This window comes from Pristiophorus japonicus, chromosome 11 (genome assembly GCF_044704955.1).
Source record: "Pristiophorus japonicus isolate sPriJap1 chromosome 11, sPriJap1.hap1, whole genome shotgun sequence".
Lineage (NCBI taxonomy): Eukaryota > Metazoa > Chordata > Chondrichthyes > Pristiophoridae > Pristiophorus > Pristiophorus japonicus.
The window spans coordinates 64,844,197-64,861,969 of record NC_091987.1 but is presented as its reverse complement, the minus strand read 5'-3'; the positions used below and the strand labels follow the sequence as shown (position 1 = coordinate 64,861,969).

Genomic DNA, 17,773 nt, shown 5'->3' with positions numbered 1-17,773 from the left:
GACACTACATCAATTGGTTACAGCAGCAGCTGTCAGGCCCCGACCGGTGACCAACGGCTGCTCATCGAATCTTTCATATTCGTTTGCTATTCGTTCATCGTTGTTTTATTTCGCGATCGCATTCTAGTGAACAACACGGAAAGCGCGAAGCAAACATGTCACAGCAGCCGCAGCACCCACACACACCAGTTGCCGCAGGCTGGCACTGACCCCGCCGCTCCATTCTGTGCCTCACAAGCACGAAATGTTATAGAATAGCCGCGATGGACGGCCGCCGCAGCAAAACTTTTACCTGCCGGGTGCTCATAAAACGGCCTCATTTTGGCAGGAAGCATTAGTCCAATCTTGTCCAACACGCCGTGATACATCGCTCTCAAACCGGTCACCGCCATGTTTCACTAATTATTACAACTGGGAAATAAATAGAGCGTTCAACAATAGAAACAAATTGAAACTACGGTATTCAGCACCCTGGTCCAAACACCCTACTCAAGTCGTCCTCCAACTTTGTCCTTTACGTCCCCGATGACACGGAGCTAAGCGACCGGCGGCGGGGGCGGGGCCGTGGCAACATTTGCAGGCGAGCAGCCTAACCTGCTGATCATTTAGAACCCGCCCCTCACACCTTCAGCGGCACTTTAGTTGGGTCTCATCCAAACACGGACCCCGCCTCGACAAAGACGATTGGTTATTGAGGACGTCAATCATTCTGTTTGACCAAGTTAGATTGAGGGGTCGAGTTGACCACGCATTCTCCGCCCCCCTCCGTCCCGTCGCATTCTCGCCCGGCTGTTTGAACGAAGTCTCGCGATGTATGCGGCTTGACAGGCCTCTCGCTGACAGACAGTCGGGCAACGATTCGCTCAGAGCGAACATGACGGTGATCACTATAATAATAATAACGATGTGAAAGGACTTCCCGCTGGTCCGGCCGGGGAGGGGGGTTGTTTATTTGTACTTATAACTTTTACATTGGTGTCTGTCGAGTGGACAATGACGGACGCCCGAACCAGTTAATATATTTTTATGACTGGGGGAGCGGCAGGAAGGCAGGATGTCACGTCCCACAAACCTGGTCTGGGATGTGAGGAAGCGCTCGCTCGGGCTGGAGGATCCCCGATTAATTCGCTTGTCCTATTTAGGTAAGAAGTGGTTGACTGGCTGCCGAGCTCCAGCTCAACCGCCCTCCTGACACCAACACCACGTCTCTATCGACTTTAGTCATTGCGTTTTACAAAACGGATTGTCTATATTTATTAACCTGAATTATGTTTCCATTTTCGGAGATAGAAATGTTCTCTAAGTATTTTTTTAAAAATGTGATAAATATTTTTCTTCCTGGGGTGCCGATAGTCCTGATGACTGGGTGAATATTTCTACTTGTGTCGAATACACTTCTCCGGGAGCAAGTTTGATTTAAAACTAGAAAAGGCATAGGCTGCGATTGTTCCTGAGATAAGATTTTAAAAAATGAGCAAACATAATAATTGACAACAGGATATACGTAACGTTGAATGGACATTGTGTGTGTTTCTAGTGGTGGGAAATAGTGTCTTATTTCCCCCCCCCCCCCCGCCCCCCGATAGGTAGTTTCACAAAAGTTTTTTTCTCAACTTTCCCAACGAATTTATGCTTTTCGTTTAAATTGTAAATACAGGTCGAATAAAATAACATAATTCGGGTTAATACACGAGACCAAGAGCTGTTGCTAAGCTATTGACGTAATAATAGCCAGATGACAGAGTTTCCGAAATGAAGTATTTCCAGAAAAACAATCTTCTAGGCTAGGGTATCTTTGAATATTTATTATGACAATAAGTGGATATATAGGAATATAACTAAAATCCGGTATGAAACTCGTTCTGCGAACGAAAGCTTTTATCTGGGAACGAAGGCTTTTATCATGTAATGATGCCCATTCTTCAAATTACCAGGTTATGGATTATTATCTGCCCTTTGCCCATTCAAACTTGTATTAATATGAGTTTCTTGAATGAAATAAAAATAGAAAATATTTTTTTATCTGATTCACAATTTTGTATTTTACATAAAGTACAACTTGGAATAATTGAGAGAAACTTCATTTCACTGTAAATTCAGTTATTCAGTATGTCTGTATTTTTCATTTAGTCAAGTAAATCAGACCAATCAACAAGTTGTGTGTATATATAGTTTTTAAACTGCTAGATTTCCAATTCAATCATCATATTTACTTATCCCAACTAATCAAAAAACCTGACAGTTAATAAGTCCATAGTCTCTTTATAAACACCAGTCACACTGTTCAGATGTTATGTAGAATCATAGAATGGTTACAGCACAGAAGGAGACCGTTTGGTTCGTCGAGCCTGTGCCGCTGTATGCTTGACAGCCAGCCAGTTTGTTATGAGAACAACAAGGTACATTTATATATTACCTTTAACAACAACTTGTATTTATATAGCGCTTTTAACATAGTGAAACGTCCCAAGGCGCTTCACAGGAGTATTATGAGATTTTTAAAAAGTGACACCAAGCTGCATAAGTAGAAATTAGCGCATGTGATCAAAAGCTTAGTTAAAGAGGTAGGTTTTAAGGAGTGTCTTGAAGGAGGAAAGAGAGGTTTAAGCAGGGAGTTCCAGAGCTTGGGACTTAGGCAACAGAAGGCACAACCAACAATGGTTGAGCGATTTACAATCGGGGATGCTCAAGAGGGCAGAATTAGAGGAGCGCAGAAATCTCGGGGTCGGGGATGGTTGTGGGGCTGGAGGAGATTAGAGATAGGGAGGGGCGAGGCCGTGGACGATTTTGAAAATAAGGATGAGAATTTTGAAATCGAGGCGTTGCTGAACCGGAAGCCAGTGTAGGTCAGCGAGCACTGGGGTGATTGGTGAGTGGGCTTGGTGCGAATTAGGACACGGGCAGCTGGGTTTTTGATCACCTCTAGCTAACGTAGGGTAGAATGTGTGAGGCCAGCCAGGAGTGTGTTGGAACAGTCATGTCCAGAGGTAACAAAGGCATAAATGAGGGCTTCAGCAGTGGATCAGCTGAGGCAAGGGTGGAGATGGGCAATGTTATGGAAGTGGAAATAGGCGGTCTGAGTGATGCTGCGGATATGTGGTCGAAAGCTCACTTCAGGGTCAAATACGGCATCAACGTTCTGAACAGTCTGGTTCGGCCTCAGACAGAAGTTGGGGAGAGGGATGGAGTCAGTGGCTAGGGAACGGAGTTTGTGGAGGGGACCAAAAACAATGGCTTCAGTCTTCCCAATATTCAATTGGAGAAAATTTCTGTTCATCCAGAATTGGATGTCGGACAAGCAGTCTGACAATTTAGGGACCGTGGAAGGGTCGAGAGAAATGATAGAGGTAGAGTTGGGTGTCATCAGCGTACATGTGGAAACTAACGCTGTGTTTGCAGATGATGTCGCCAAAGGGCAACATGTAGATGAGAAATAGGAGGGGGCCAAGGATAGATCCTTGGGGGACACTAGAGGTAACAATGTGGGGGGAGGGTGGGGGGTGGCGGTGGCGAGGAAGAAAAGCTGTTGCAGGTGATCAACAGAGAAAAACAACTCAAAATGCTTTACAGAAGCAAAATTTTTACAAAAATGGAAAGGAGGCAGTCTTTGCGAAGGATCTAAAGCTCAGCTTAGGGGTGAATAGGCTGCTGAGGTTCCAAACAGTCTGCTCACCTTGGTCTAGCAGGAGGATGGAATTGCTGGCAAGGATATGGAGTTTGTGGCGTGGGTGTCGAAGACATGCTTTGGTCTTCCCAATATTTAGCTGTAGGAAATTGCAGTTTATCCAAGACTAAATGCCATACAAGACGTCTGACAACACAGGAGGTGGTGGAGAGAACATAAGAAATAGGAGCAGGAGTAGGCCATTTGGCCCCTTGAGTCTGCTCCGCCATTTAATAAGATCATGGCTGATTTGATCATGGACTCAGCTCCACCCTTTATTTCTTTATCGCTCAAAAATCTGTCTTTCTGCCTTAAATATATTCAATGACCCAGCCTCCACAGCTCTCTGGGGCAGAGAATTCCATAGATTTACAACCCTCTGAGAGAAGAAATTCCTCCTCAAGTCAGTTATAAATGGGCGGCCCCTTATTCTGAGACTATGTCCCCTAGTTTTAGTTTCCCCCATGAGTGGAAATATCCTCTCAGCATCCACCTTGTCGAGCCCCCTCATTATCTTATATGTTTCGAAGGTAGAGGTAGAGTTGGGTTTTCCGAGATGAGCTTCCAACCACATATCCGCACCATCACTAAGACTGCCTACTTCCACCACCTTAACATCGCTCAACTCCGCCCCGTCACAGCTCATCTGCTATTGAAACTCATACCCCTGCCTTTGTTATCGCTAGACTTGACTATTCCAATGTTCTCCTGGCTGGCCTCCCATTTTCCACCTTCCATAAACCTTGAGCTCATCCAAACTCTGCTGCCTGTATCCTAACTCGGACCAAGGCCCATTCACCAATCGCCTCTGTGCTCGCTGACCTATATTGGTTCCCAGTCCAGCAACGCCTCAATTTTAAAATTCCCATCCTTATTTTCAAATCCCTCCATGGCCTCACCCCTCCCTATTTCTGTAACCTCCTCCAGCCTCACAGTCCTCTGAGATCTCCACGCTCCTCCAATTCTGGCCTCTTGCGCATCCCCTATTTTAATTGCTCCACAATTGGCAACCGTGCGTTCAGCTGCCTCGGCTCTAAGCTCTGGAATTCCCACCCTAAACCTCTCTGCTTCTCTACCTCTCTTGCCTCCTTTAAGATGCTCCTTGAAACCTACCTCTTTTTGATCATCTGTCCTAATTTCTCCTTATGTGTCAAATTCTGTTTCATACCAACAACAACTTGTATTTATATAGCGCCTTTAAAGTAGTGAAATAGTCTGAGGCACTTCACAGGAGTGTTATGAGATTTTTAAAAATTGACACCGAGCTGCATAAGTAGAAATTAGTGCAGGTTACCATCATCATCATAGGCAGTCCCCCGAAATCGAGGAAGACTTGCTTCCACTCTAAAAGTGAGTTCTTAGGTGACTGAATAGTCCAATATGGGAATTACAGTCTCTGTCACAGGTGGGGACAGACAGTCGTTGAAGGAAAGGATGGGTGGGACAGGTTTGCCGCACGCTCCTTCCGCTGCCTGCGTTTGGTTTCTGTATGCTCTCGGCGATGAGACTCAAGGTGCTCATCGCCCTCCTGGATGCACTGCCTCTACTTAGGGCGGTCTTTGACCAGGGACTCCCAGGTGTCGGTGAGGATGTTGCATTTTATCAAGGAGGCTTTGAGGATGCCCTTGAAGCACAGGTTCCCAAAAGCTTGGTCAAAGAGGTAGGTTTTAAGGAGCATCTTGAAGGATAATACTCTTGTGAAGTGCCTTGGGATGTTTTACTATGTTAAAGGCACTATATAAATGCAAATTGTTGTTGTTGGCCTACATGTCGAAGCTGATCCCAAGTCTATAGATGATTTTAACAGGGGCAACACGAGGATAAGGAAGAGAAGGGGCCCAGGATAGATCCTTATGGATTCCAGAGCTAATGATGCAGGGGCGTGAAGAGAAGATGTTGCGAGCATTTTGATTGGAGAATTGGAGGTGGGGGAGCGGGTGGGTGATGATGGCGGTTTTGAAAGAGAAGAGCATACTACCTGAAGGGGGAAGCCAATTACAATGTCTGCTAGTATGGGTGCCAGAAAGGGAATTTGAGGGGGTCAAACGTTTAGTGGGAATGTAGTCCAAAGAGTACATGTAGGCTGGTGACACCCAGCTCTACCTCTCCACTACATTTCTTGATTCCTCCATTGCCCCTATCCTGTCTGGCTGCTTACATAGAATGTACAGTACAGAAACAGACCATTTGGCACAACCAGTCCATGCCGGTGTTCATGCTCTACTTGAGCTGATATCTCTTCGATGAGGCAAAATTTCCTCTAGCCATCATCTTAGGCCCCGCCACTGATTCCATCACTCTCCCTGGCCGCTGTTTCGTGCTGAATCAGACTGCAACCTCTGCATCCTACTCGACCATGAGCTGAGCTTCCAAAACTATATACTCTCCATCAGAAATCTCACTTACTTCTATCTTCATAACATCGCCCGCCTCCACGTCTGCCTCATCCCATTTGCAGCAGAAAATGTAATTTGTGTCTTTGTCCCCTCCAGACTTGACTATTACTGTGCTCTCCTGGCCAATCCCCTGTCCTCCATGATCTGTAAACCTACGCTAATCCAAAACTCTTGCTTGTATCCTATTCCGCACCAGATCCCCCACTGATTCCAACTTAAAATTCTCAATCTCGAGTTTATACCCCTTCATGGCTTCGCACCTCCTCCTCCCCATCTCAGACATCCTCCAGCCCTGTAAGCCCCTCCCACCTTAGGAAAAGGGGAGGTGCAATGAGACCTGGGTGTCATGGTACATCAGTCATTGAAAGTGGGCATGCAGGTACAGCAGGCGGTTAAGAAAGCAAATGGCATGTTGGCCTTCATAGCGAGGGGATTTGAGTACAGGGGCAGGGAGGTGTTGCTACAGTTGTACAGGGCCTTGGTGAGGCCACACCTGGAGTATTGTGTACAGTTTTGGTCTCCTAACTTGAGGAAGGACATTCTTGCTATTGAGGGAGTGCAGCGAAGGTTCACCAGACTGATTCCCGGGATGGCGGGACTGACCTATCAAGAAAGACTGGATCAACTGGGCTTGTATTCACTGGAGTTCAGAAGAATGAGAGGGGATCTCATAGAAATTCTGACGTGTTTCGACAGGTTAGATGCAGGAAGAATGTTCCCAATGTTGGGGAAGTCCAGAACCAGGGGTCACAGTCTAAGGATAAGGGGGAAGCCATTTAGGACCGAGATGAGGAAAAACTTCTTCACCCAGAGAGTGGTGAACCTGTGGAATTCTCTACCACAGAAAGTTGTTGAGGCCAATTCACTAAATATATTCAAAAAGGAGTTAGATGTAGTCCTTACTACTTGGGGGATCAAGGGGTATGGTGAGAAAGCAGGAATGGGGTACTGAAGTTGTATGTTCAGCCATGAACTCATTGAATGGCGGTGCAGGCTCGTAGGGCCGAATGGCCTACTCCTGCACCTATTTTTTATGTTTCTATGTTTCACCTCCCCACACAAAACTCTCTGTTCTTCTGACCTCATGTATCCCTTCCTTGCTTTGCCTCACTGTTTGCAGAAGTGCTTTCAATCTTCTAAGCTACAAGATCTGGAATTCCCTTCTGAAAACCCTCTTCCTCTGTTAAGGCCCACCTCTTTGACCAAGCTTGAGGTGACTTCTAATATCTATTTCCCTGGCTTGGTATCCATTTTAGCCTGATTACATTGCTGTGAAGCACTTGGGACATTTTTTTCAACATTTAAAGGCACCATATGAATTAAAGCTGTTGTTCCCAGTTACCCAAAAGAATTGAATTCCATCTCAGTGTATATGTTAAATCTTCTGTGTAGTGTACTAGTACTTCAGTTATCTGTACTATCAAATGGTAGAGTGTGGGTTTGCACCTGCAGTTCCCTGCACAGTGAGTTCCTGGTTTTGATTCCACTGTTGGGAAAGGAACCAACTAGTGCCTTTAGGAAGGGATAACATCAATTTAGTTTCCACGGACAGCTCACTTTTTTTTCTCGCCATTTTTTTCCCCACTCACTCATCTTCCACAGGTGTTGACTTCTTGCCAGGGCACGTGTCTGTAACATGTGTGGGTGATATTTCCAGTTCATTTAATTTTGAAAGGTGCCCAAAACTGAGGAGACATGTACCTTCATCAGAAAATCCAAGTAAAGCAAACATGCATTAGAACATCATCATGATACCACAGAGCAATATCTTAAGTGACTACGACCGCAACCTTGCCATTGTAATTGACACAGTTGATCATTTCATCCTTCTCCACCGTCTCTCATCTGTGGTCCTCCTTGAGATGATTGCCTTCAATTGCTTCCACTCCTGCTAATCCCACAAAGCCAGCATACCTCCAGCAAGAGCTTCTTCTGTTCCAGCACAATCATCTCCAGGTGCCTAGGGTTCCACCTTTGGCCCTTGCTTATCCATGTTTACATTCTATTTCTTGGAAATATTATTTTCAGACATAAGATTGGTTTCCATATGTATGTCGACAACACCCATCTCCAACTCTTCACCACCAAACTCAATTCCACAATCATCTTTGTGCTGGCCTTCATAGCGAGAGGATTTGAGTATAGGAGCAGGAAGGTCTTACTGCAGTTGTACAGGGCCTTGGTGAGACCACACCTTGAGTATTGTGTTCAGTTTTGGTCTCCTAATCTGAGGAAGGACGTGCTTGCTGTTGAGTGAGTGCAGCGAAGGTTCACCAGACTAATTCCCGGGATGGCAGGACTGACCTATGAAGAAAGACTGAATCGGCTAGGCTTATTCTCACTGGAATTTAGAAGAATGAGAGAGGATCTCACAGAAACATATAAAATTATGACAGGACTGGACAGGTTCGATGCAGGAAGAATGTTCCCGATGTTGGGAAGTCCAGAACCAGGGGTCACAGTCTAAGGATAAGGGGTGAGCCATTTAGGACCGAGATGAGGAGAAACATTTTCACTCAGAGTTGTTAACCTATGGAATTCTCTACCACAGAAAGTTGTTGAGTCCAGTTCATATATTCAAGAGCGAGTTAGATGTGGCCCTTAAGGCTAAGGGGATGAGGGGGTATGGAGAGAAGGTGGGAGTGGGGTACTGAAGTTGCATGATCAGCCATGATCATATTGAATGGTGGTGCAGGCTCGAAGGGCCGAATGGCCTGCTCCTGCACCTATTTTTTATGTTTACATGGGCCCAAGTTTCGGGCCGCGCCTAGAACGGCGCAACCCCGACCTGGACGCCCGTTTTTCGTGCCATAACGTGTGCCTAAAAAAACTTACAGATTCTCCGGCTCCCTGTTGGTCCTCTGGAGTCGGGCACGGTGCAGCACGAGCAGTTGGGGGTGGAGCTAGGTCCCTACGCTGAAAACAGTGCCGGGACCTCTGCACATGCGCGCTACAGTGGGCGCGCATGTGCAGTAGCTCAGGCGCCCAAAACTGTGTGGGAGGGGCCCGAAGCACGCAGCCCCTAGCCCTGGCTGAATGGCCTCACTGGGGCTGCGTGCATAAGGCTGCCTCACACGCCCAGCTCCTGCTTCCTCCCGACCCGACCCGACTCCCGCTTCCCCCCCACCCCCCCGGACCGGACTCGACCCCGACACGGAACCGACTCCCGCTTCCCCCCCGCCCCCGGACCGCACCGGACCCGACCCCCCGGACTGGACCCGACCCGCGCTCCCTCCCTCCCACCACCCGAACCAACCCGACCTCCCTCCGCCCCCCCCCCCCGACCCCGACGCGCGCTCCCGACCCCGGACCCGACCCGACCCAACGCCACCTACCTGTAAATCTGGTGCTGGGGACGGGCCCTGCCCGAAGCCTTGGGCCCGGCCCGTTCAGCCCCCCTCCCCTTCTCCTTCCCCCCCCCCATCTCCTTCCCCCCCCTTCTCCTCCTTCCCCCCTTCCCCTTCTCCACCTTCCCCCCCTTCCCCTTCTCCACCTTCCCCCCTTCCCCTTCTCCACCTTCCCCCCCTTCCCCTTCTCCTCCTCCCCCTTCCCCTTCTCCCTCCCCTTCCCCTTCTCTCCTCCCCCCTTCCCCTTCTCCTCCTCCCCCCTTCCCCTTCTCCTCCTCCCCCCTTCCCCTTCTCCTCCTCCCCCCCTTCCCCTTCTCCTCCTCCCCCCCTTCCCCTTCTCCTCCTCCCCCCCTTCCCCTTCTCCTCCTCCCCCCCTTCCCCTTCTCCTCCTCCCCCCCTTCCCCTTCTCCTCCTCCCCCCCTTCCCCTTCTCCTCCTCCCCCCCTTCCCCTTCTCCTCCTCCCCCCCTTCCCCTTCTCCTCCTCCCCCCCTTCCCCTTCTCCTCCTCCCCCCCTTCCCCTTCTCCTCCTCCCCCCTTCCCCTTCTCCTCCTCCCCCCCTTCCCCTTCTCCTCCTCCCCCCTTCCCTTCTCCTCCTCCCCCCCTTCCCCTTCTCCTCCTCCCCCCCTTCCCCTTCTCCTCCTCCTCCCCCCCCTTCCCCTTCTCCTCCTCCTCCCCCCCCTTCCCCTTCTCCTCCTCCCCCCCCTTCCCCTTCTCCTCCTCCCCCCCCTTCCCCTTCTCCTCCTCCCCCCCCTTCCCCTTCTCCTCCTCCCCCCCCTTCCCCTTCTCCTCCTCCCCCCCTTCCCCTTCTCCTCCTCCCCCCCCCTTCCCCTTCTCCTCCTCCTCCCGCTCCTTCCCCTTCTCCTCCTCCCGCCCCTTCCCCTTCTCCTCCTCCCGCCCCTTCCCCTTCTCCTCCTCCCCCCCACTTCCCCTTCTCCTTCTCCCCCCCCTTCCCCTTCTCCTCCTCCCCCTCTTTCCCTCCCCCTCAGTGTCTGTGTTTCTGACAGCGACAGACAGAGAGTGAGAGACACACACAGACAGACAGAGAGATAGAGACACACTGGGGGGGGGGGGGGGCGGCATCCCAGCATGCTGTTGGAGGGCTCCCGGTGCTGCAGTCGTTAAGTAGAAAATGTTTTATTTATTGATTTAAAAAAATATATTTCTTATTAATTTTTTTTGATTGATTTATTGATGTTTTTATCATTTATTATTGATGATGGCCCTTTATTTGTAAAACTGAAGTGTTTAATGATTGTAAACTTCCCTTTTAAACCCCCCCCCCATTCCCTATGCCTGATTTGTAACCTACGCCTGATTTTCTAAAGTGTTGACAAGGTTTTTTCGAGCGTACAAAAATCTTCACTTACTCCATTCTAAGTTAGTTTGGAGTAAGTTTTCACTGCCGAAATTTTGAAAACAGGCGTAAGTGGCTGGACACGCCCCCTTTTGGAAAAAAAAATTTCTGTTCCAAAGTGAAACTGTTCTAACTGACTAGAACTGGAGCAAACTAAATGCCGAGAATTTGAATTTCTAAGATACTCCGTTCTACACCAGTTGCTCCAAAATATCAGGCGCAACTGAGGCCGAAACTTGGGCCCTATGTCAGGTGATGCTAAGCCATACATGAGCCTGAATTCTGGAAATACCAACGCTATCTTCTTTGGCTCCCAGCAGAGACTCACTCACTAAGGCTGAACCAGGTGCTGGTCTATTTAGCACCAAGAAAACATATTTCTTTTTGGCTTTCTGAACTCCTCCCTATACAAATTCCAACTTGTCCAAAACTTCGCACTCACATACTATCCCACATTAAGTCTCGCTCACCCATCAGCTCTTCCCTGCTGATTGCCACCAGGTCCCAAAACAACAAATATAGATCCCTTCAGTGGAGCTCACTGGGCTGACGAGTGAGTGACACTTAATGTAGGGCAGAATGTGGTTGGTGGAATTTTGGATAAGCTTCCCACCCTGACTGCAATTTCCTTCTGTCTTAAGTCCCAGTCCACAATCTACAATCATCTGATTTTGGGATCCTGTGCAACCCCTTTCTCATCGTTCCTCACTTGGTGAGAGCTTTCAGCTGCTTTGGTCCACCCTCTGGGACTCCTTCCGTAAAGATCTTTGCTTTGCTATTACCTACCCTGCCTTCTTAAAACCTTGCTTCTGACTGTGCCTTCAGCCAACCCTCCTAAATTCTCTATTTCTCCGGCTGTATCTCTTCTATCTGAAGCTCCATAAGGCATTTTATAATGTTAAACATGCTATAAAAATGTAAGTTCTTCACGCGAAGAGACTTAATTTTGTGAAAATGAAGACCAATCTCTTAATATGCTGTTTACTGAAGAAAGAAATTGTCGTAACAAATGCTGAATAAGTATTTGAAATCATTTACAGAATAACCACAAGCAGTTGTTAATTAAACATGACTTAATTGTCTTAAATTGTGTGATCGAGATATATCATATAGTTCATTTGTCAACTGTACAGGGTATTGGTGAGGCCATACCTAGAGCACTGTATACAGTTTTCGTCTCCGCATTTAAGGAAGAATATACTTGCATTGGAGGCTGTTCACAGAAGGTTCACTAGGTTGATTCCAGAGATGAGGGGGTTGACTTATGAAGATAGGTTGAGTAGGTTGGGCCTATACTCATTGGAGTTCAGAAGATTGAGAGGTGATCTTATTGAAACATACAAGATAATGAGGGCGTTCAACAAGATGGATGCAGAGAAGATATTTCCACTCATAGGAGAAACTAAAACTAGGGGACATAGAGCTCAAGTTTCCACATGATTTGCGCCTGATTTTTAGAAGCAACTGGTGGAGAACGGACTATCTTAGAAATCGCAATTCTCCACATTTTTTTTTCTGCAGTTCTAGTCAGTTAGAACAGTTTCACTTTGGAACAGAATTTTTTCTTCAAAAGGGGGCGTGTCCGGCCACTGACGCCTGATTTCAAAGTTTCCACAGTGAAAACGTACTCCAAGCTAACTTAGAATGGAGCAAGTGAAGGTTTTTGTAGAACTGAAAAAACCTTGTCTACACATTAAAAAATCAGGCGCAGGTTACAAATTAGGCGTCCAGAACGAGGTGGGGGGAAGGGAAGTCATTAAATTCTATAATAAATCCTTATTTATACTTATACAAATATTATACAAATAAATCCAACCTGAATAAAAATTTATAAGCAAAGAAAAAATTAAATAAACCATCTTCCTACCTGTGTGAAAGTGCTTCAGCCAGGGAGAATGCTGCAGGAAGCCTCACAAGTTGAGGCAGCCGTTCCCGTGGGTGGGGGGGGCGGGTGGGGGGAGGAAGCAGCCGTTCATTCTCACGGGGGGGGGGAGGAGGCAGCCGTTCATTCCCGCGGGGGGGGGGGGCGGAGGAGGAAGCCGTTCGTTCCCGATGGCAGGGGGGGAGGCCGTCGGGAAACGGCTGCCTCAGCTTTCTGAGGCTTCCTGCAGCCTTCTCACTGCTGCAAGAAGCCTCAGTGCTGATGTGCTGATGGCAATGTGCTTTTATTAAAAAATGTTCAAAAATTAAACCGCTACAAAGAACTACAAAAGTGCCAATGTTTCCTTCACACTGCGCATGCGCGAACGCTCCAACGCGCACGCGCAGGGTTGCCGGCAGGAAAAAAACTAATTTAAATGGTACCTGCCCCCTCCCACTTACAAAATCGGCGCGAGTGGTAGGCTCCGCCCCCCTGGGCGCCGCGCCAAGCAGACATGGAGCTGCAGGGCGCTTCAGAATTGCGCGGTCTTTTTCCGGCGCCGTTTTCGGCGCGAAAAACAGGCGCCCAGCTCAGAGGGGCGCCCGTTTTTTATCGTGTGGAAACTTGGGGCCATAGTTTCAGAATAAGGGGCCGCCCATTTAAAACTGAGATGAGGAGGTATTTCTTCTCAGAGGGTTGTAAATCTATGGAATTCTCTGCCTTGGAGAGCTGTGGAGGCTGGGTCATTGAATATATTTAAGGCGGAGATAGACAGATTTTTGAGTGATAAGGGAATAAAGGGTTATGGGGAACGGGCAAGGAAGTGAAGCTGAGTCCATGATCAGATCAGCCATGTGGTGTATTTGGATTTCCAGAAGGCATTCGATAAGGTGCCACATTAAGGGGTTACTGCACAAGATAAAAGCTCACAGGGTTGGGGGTGATATATTAGCATGGATAGAGGATTGGCTAACTAACAGAGTTGGGATAAATGGGTCATTTTCCGGTTGGCAAACCGTGACTAGTGGGGTGCCGCAGAGATCGGTGCTGGGTCCTCATCTATTTACAATCTATATTAATGACTTGGATGAAGGCACCAAGTGTAATGTAGCTAAGTTTGCCGATGATACAAAGATGGGTGGGAAAGCAAATTGTGAGGAGGACACACACAATCTGCAAAGGGATATAGCGCCCAAATTTGGCCAGTACAGATTTCTGGCACACTCACCAGAGGTGCGCTGCTTTTGTAGAACTCCAAGAGCACCAGAAATCTTCGGGCCGAGTTTGGCCGCTCCCCAGCCTCTCCTCCATGGTGGCTTAGCTTGGCAACTGGATTCCGGGCGGAGCCAGGTCTGGGTGCTGAAAACAGTGCTGGGACCTCTGCAGATGCCCGCTAGAGTGTGGGCGCATGCGCAGTAGCTCCTAGCCCCCAGAATCTGAGAGCGTGTGATGCAGGCTGTGTGGGAGGGGCTGACGCTCGCCGCCCCTATCCAGGGCTGAGTGGCCTGCCGCACAGGCTGGGTGCGCTGCCTTCCCGTGCTGAGGGCTACAAGAGAGACAGGTTGGTGGGGGAGGGGGGTGAGGGAAGAGTTTTGATTGGGGGCGGGGGAGAAAAGAATCTTCAAAGATTTTCCAGTACTTTAATATCTAGGTATCTTTACTAAAAATATACTCAGTTTAATCATGCTGATAACACCTACACCCTGTCCAGTCTCGCTGCTTGGGATTTATAAAAAAATCTAGCATTCCTATCATAACACTGTCATTTGGAGGCTACCTGCGCTGATTTCTTAATTCACCGCAGGGTTTTTCAGAATGTACAAAAGTGGCCACTTACTCTGGCCTAACTTAGTTTGGAGTAAGTTTTAGCTGGCTAAGCTTGCTTAAATGGCCAAAACAGGCGTAAGTGGCTGGTAACGCCCCCTTTTGAACAAAAAACTCAACTAAAAAAATAACCTAACTAACTCACTTACACTGGAGCAACTTAAATGGGGAGAATTGCGATTTTTAAGTTACTCCAAAATAATTTGTTTCTCCAAAAAAAACGGAGCAACTCCTGGGGAAACTTGGGCCCATAGATAGGCTAAGTGAACGGGCAAAAATTTGACAGAATGTGGGAAAATGTGAGGTTATCCACTTTGGCAGAAATAATAGAAAAACAAATATAATTTAAATGGAGAAAATTGGAAAGTGCTGCAGCACAGAGAGACCTGGGGGTGCTTGTGCATGAAATACAAAAAGTTAGTATGCAGGTACAGCAAGTAATCAGGAAGACAAATGGTACATTGGCCTTTATTGCAAGGGGGATAGAGTATAAAAGCAGAGAAGTCCTGCTACAACTGTACAGGGTATTGGTGAGGCCACACCTGGAGTACTGCGTATAGTTTTGGTCTCCGTATTTAAGGAAGGATATACTTGTATTGGAGGCTGTTCAGAGAAGGTTCACTAGGTTGATTCCGGAGATGATTGGTTGATTTATGAAGAAAGGTTGAGTAGATTGGGCCTATACACATTGGAGTTCAGAAGAATGAGAGGTGATCTTATCAAAACATATAAGATAATGAGGGGGCTCGACAAGGAGGATGCAGAGAGGATATTTCCACATAGGGGAAACTAAAACTATGGAACATAGTCTCAGAATAAGAGGCTGCCCATTTAAAACTAAGATGAGGAGGAATTTATTCTCTGAGGGTTGTAAATCCATGGAATTCTCTGCCCCAGAGAGCTGTAGAGGCTGGGTCATTGAATATATTTAAGGCGGAGATAGACAGATTTTTGAGCGATAAGAGAGTAAAGGGTTATGGGGAGCGGGCAGGAAAGTGGAGATGAGTCCATGATCAGCCATGATTTTATTAAATGGCGGAGCAGGCACAAGGGGCCAAATGGCCTGTTCCTGCTCCTATTTCTTATCTTCTCGTGTTCTTATATTATACAAGTATGATGTGCGGGATTAAAGATCTAACACGTGATTAGATGAAGACAAATGAAATGTCATTTTTAATGATAGATTTATGAAACATGAATGTATTGATCGCAGTGTGATAATGTTCCCCTTTTAGCCCTAGAAACTTACTCTAACTGAAAAGTCAGCAGCATGACAGAGCATTAATGAGAAGGTTGAATTGATATTTATGTTGGAAGCAAATATTGAAACATGTTACTAAGGAAGACATTCAAGTGTAATAACACATATTTCCAAACTTATACTGGTTTATGACATGGTGGTTGTGCCATAGAAATTTGTTTGAATTGTTTAAGGATATTCCAGAATTAATGGATGATGAAGTGGTGGACCTAGAAATGATTGTTCTCGATCTAAGCAGACATTCATACCTTTTATGACATACCTCTATCCATTAGTGTAACCTGTTCATTTTAAATTGGTAATTATGTCTGCTGGAGCAGCCTAGCAGGGAGGCAGGCCCAACTCGGGGGGGGGGTTACATTTTGGTAATGAATTTGGACATTTTTGCGAAAAAGTCAACATTTTATGTCAAATATTTTCTTCTATAAAATGGGGGAGTACTTTGAATTTAAAAACTACTCCCTGTGATAGCACCAGAATCCGCTTGCTTTAAATGATGAAATTCTCTTTAAAAAAAAATTGATAGATGGATTTGAAGTGGAATAATGAAATGAATACTTTTGCTTTGTGCAAGGGAAATAAAACAATACATAAAACTGTCCATGGGTAGCTGTAGGTTTCTGGGGAGATTTCCAGTTGGTTCCTGAAAATGCTGTCAATAGCCAGTGCCTTCATTTTCATGTTTTTGAGATGTTAATGTATGCGAGGACAGCCAATTTATTTGATATCCATGTCGGGTGTCAGAGATAAATGAAAGTCTGCAGTGTCATGCTTTATCTGCCTAAAGGATAAAATTAATAATATGCTTCAACGGTGTGTTTTCATGTCATTGTGGTGATCTAGGACTCTGTGACATGAAGAAGGACACACATTAAATTCATCAAAGTCTCAGTTAAAAAAATTCTGCAAGGCCCTAAAATTCCAGATTATTTTTGAGATAGTTTAAAGTAAGTCAAACATTGTACGGTTGACTATTAGCTGTATTCCTTTTGTGTCTGTGTAATTATGAATCTTTAGTAAATAAAATTGACCAGTTTTAGCCTGAATAATATAGTTTGATGGAATGGTGTTTTTGCTTTTTGTCAGGGTTGTATGGTGGGCAGCCTGTGCAACCTCCAGTTCAAATTATTGCAGTAAAAATTCTTAACCCTCTCGCATGCAGTTCTATTTTACAACATGCTTAAGGGTACCAGTTTTGTGTGTGGTGGGGGGGAGGGGTGTGTGGGGGTGGTGGTTGGGGGGAGGGGTGTGTGGGGGTGGTGGTGGGGGGGAGGGGTGTGTGGGGGTGGTGGTGGGAGGGAGGGGTGTGTGGGGGTGGTGGTGGGGGGGAGGGGTGTGTGGGGGTGGTGGTGGGGGGGAGGGGTGTGTGGGGGTGGTGGTGGGGGGGGAGGGGTGTGGGGGTGGTGGTGGGGGGGGAGGGGTGTGGGGGTGGTGGTGGGGGGGGAGGGGTGTGGGGGTGGTGGTGGGGGGGAGGGGTGTGGTGGTGGGGGGGGAGGGGTGTGGTGGTGGGGGGGGAGGGGTGTGGGGGTGGTGGTGGGGGGGAGGGGTGTGGGGGTGGTGGTGGGGGGGAGGGGTGTGTGGTGGTGGGGGGGAGGGTGTGTGGTGGTGGGGGGAGGGGTGTGTGGGTGTGGTGGTGGTGGGGGGGAGGGGTGTGTGGGGGTGGTGGTGGAGGGGAGGGGTGTGTGGGGGTGGTGGGGTGTGTGGGGGGGAGGGGTGTGGGGGTGGTGGGGGGGAGGGGTGTGTGGGGGTGGTGGTGGTGGGGAGGGGTATGTGGGGGTGTGTGGGGGTGGTGGTGGGGGGGAGGGGTGTGTGTGGGGGGGGTTTGTGGGGGGGAGGGGTGTGTGGGGGTGGTGAGGTGGAGGGGTGTGTGTGGGGGGGGGGGAGGGGTGTGTGGGGGTGGTGGGGGGGAGGGGTGTGTGGGGGGGAGGGGTGTGTGGGGGGGAGGGGTGTGTGTGGGGGGGAGGGGTGTGTGTGGGGGTGTGGGGGGGGGAGGGGTGTGTGTCGGTGGTGGTGGGGGGGGGGAGGGGTGTGTGGGGGTGGTGGTGGGGGGGAGGGGTGTGTGGGGG

General features: G+C 48.1%; 2 protein-coding genes across 7 annotated transcripts in view; one reads left to right on the top strand and one right to left on the bottom strand.

Annotated features, from left to right (window-relative positions):
* Window positions 1–569, bottom strand: part of mpc2b (mitochondrial pyruvate carrier 2b) — a 29,837-nt gene extending 29,268 nt beyond the window's left edge. The window contains exon 1 of the mRNA XM_070893465.1: window positions 293–569. Coding sequence (XP_070749566.1) covers window positions 293–392 — 100 coding nt within the window. The 5' untranslated portion in view covers window positions 393–569. The remainder of the gene's footprint in view (window positions 1–292) is intronic.
* A 237-nt stretch (window positions 570–806) lies between these two features.
* Window positions 807–17,773, top strand: part of dcaf6 (ddb1 and cul4 associated factor 6) — a 214,382-nt gene continuing 197,415 nt past the window's right edge. For 4 of the 6 annotated variants that reach the window (XM_070893462.1, XM_070893463.1, XM_070893460.1 and 1 more), the window contains exon 1: window positions 807–1,142. In XM_070893462.1, the coding sequence (XP_070749563.1) occupies window positions 1,055–1,142 (88 nt within the window). In that variant the 5' untranslated portion in view covers window positions 807–1,054. The remainder of the gene's footprint in view (window positions 1,143–17,773) is intronic. The other 2 variants (XM_070893464.1, XM_070893461.1) reach the window with 1 other exon arrangement.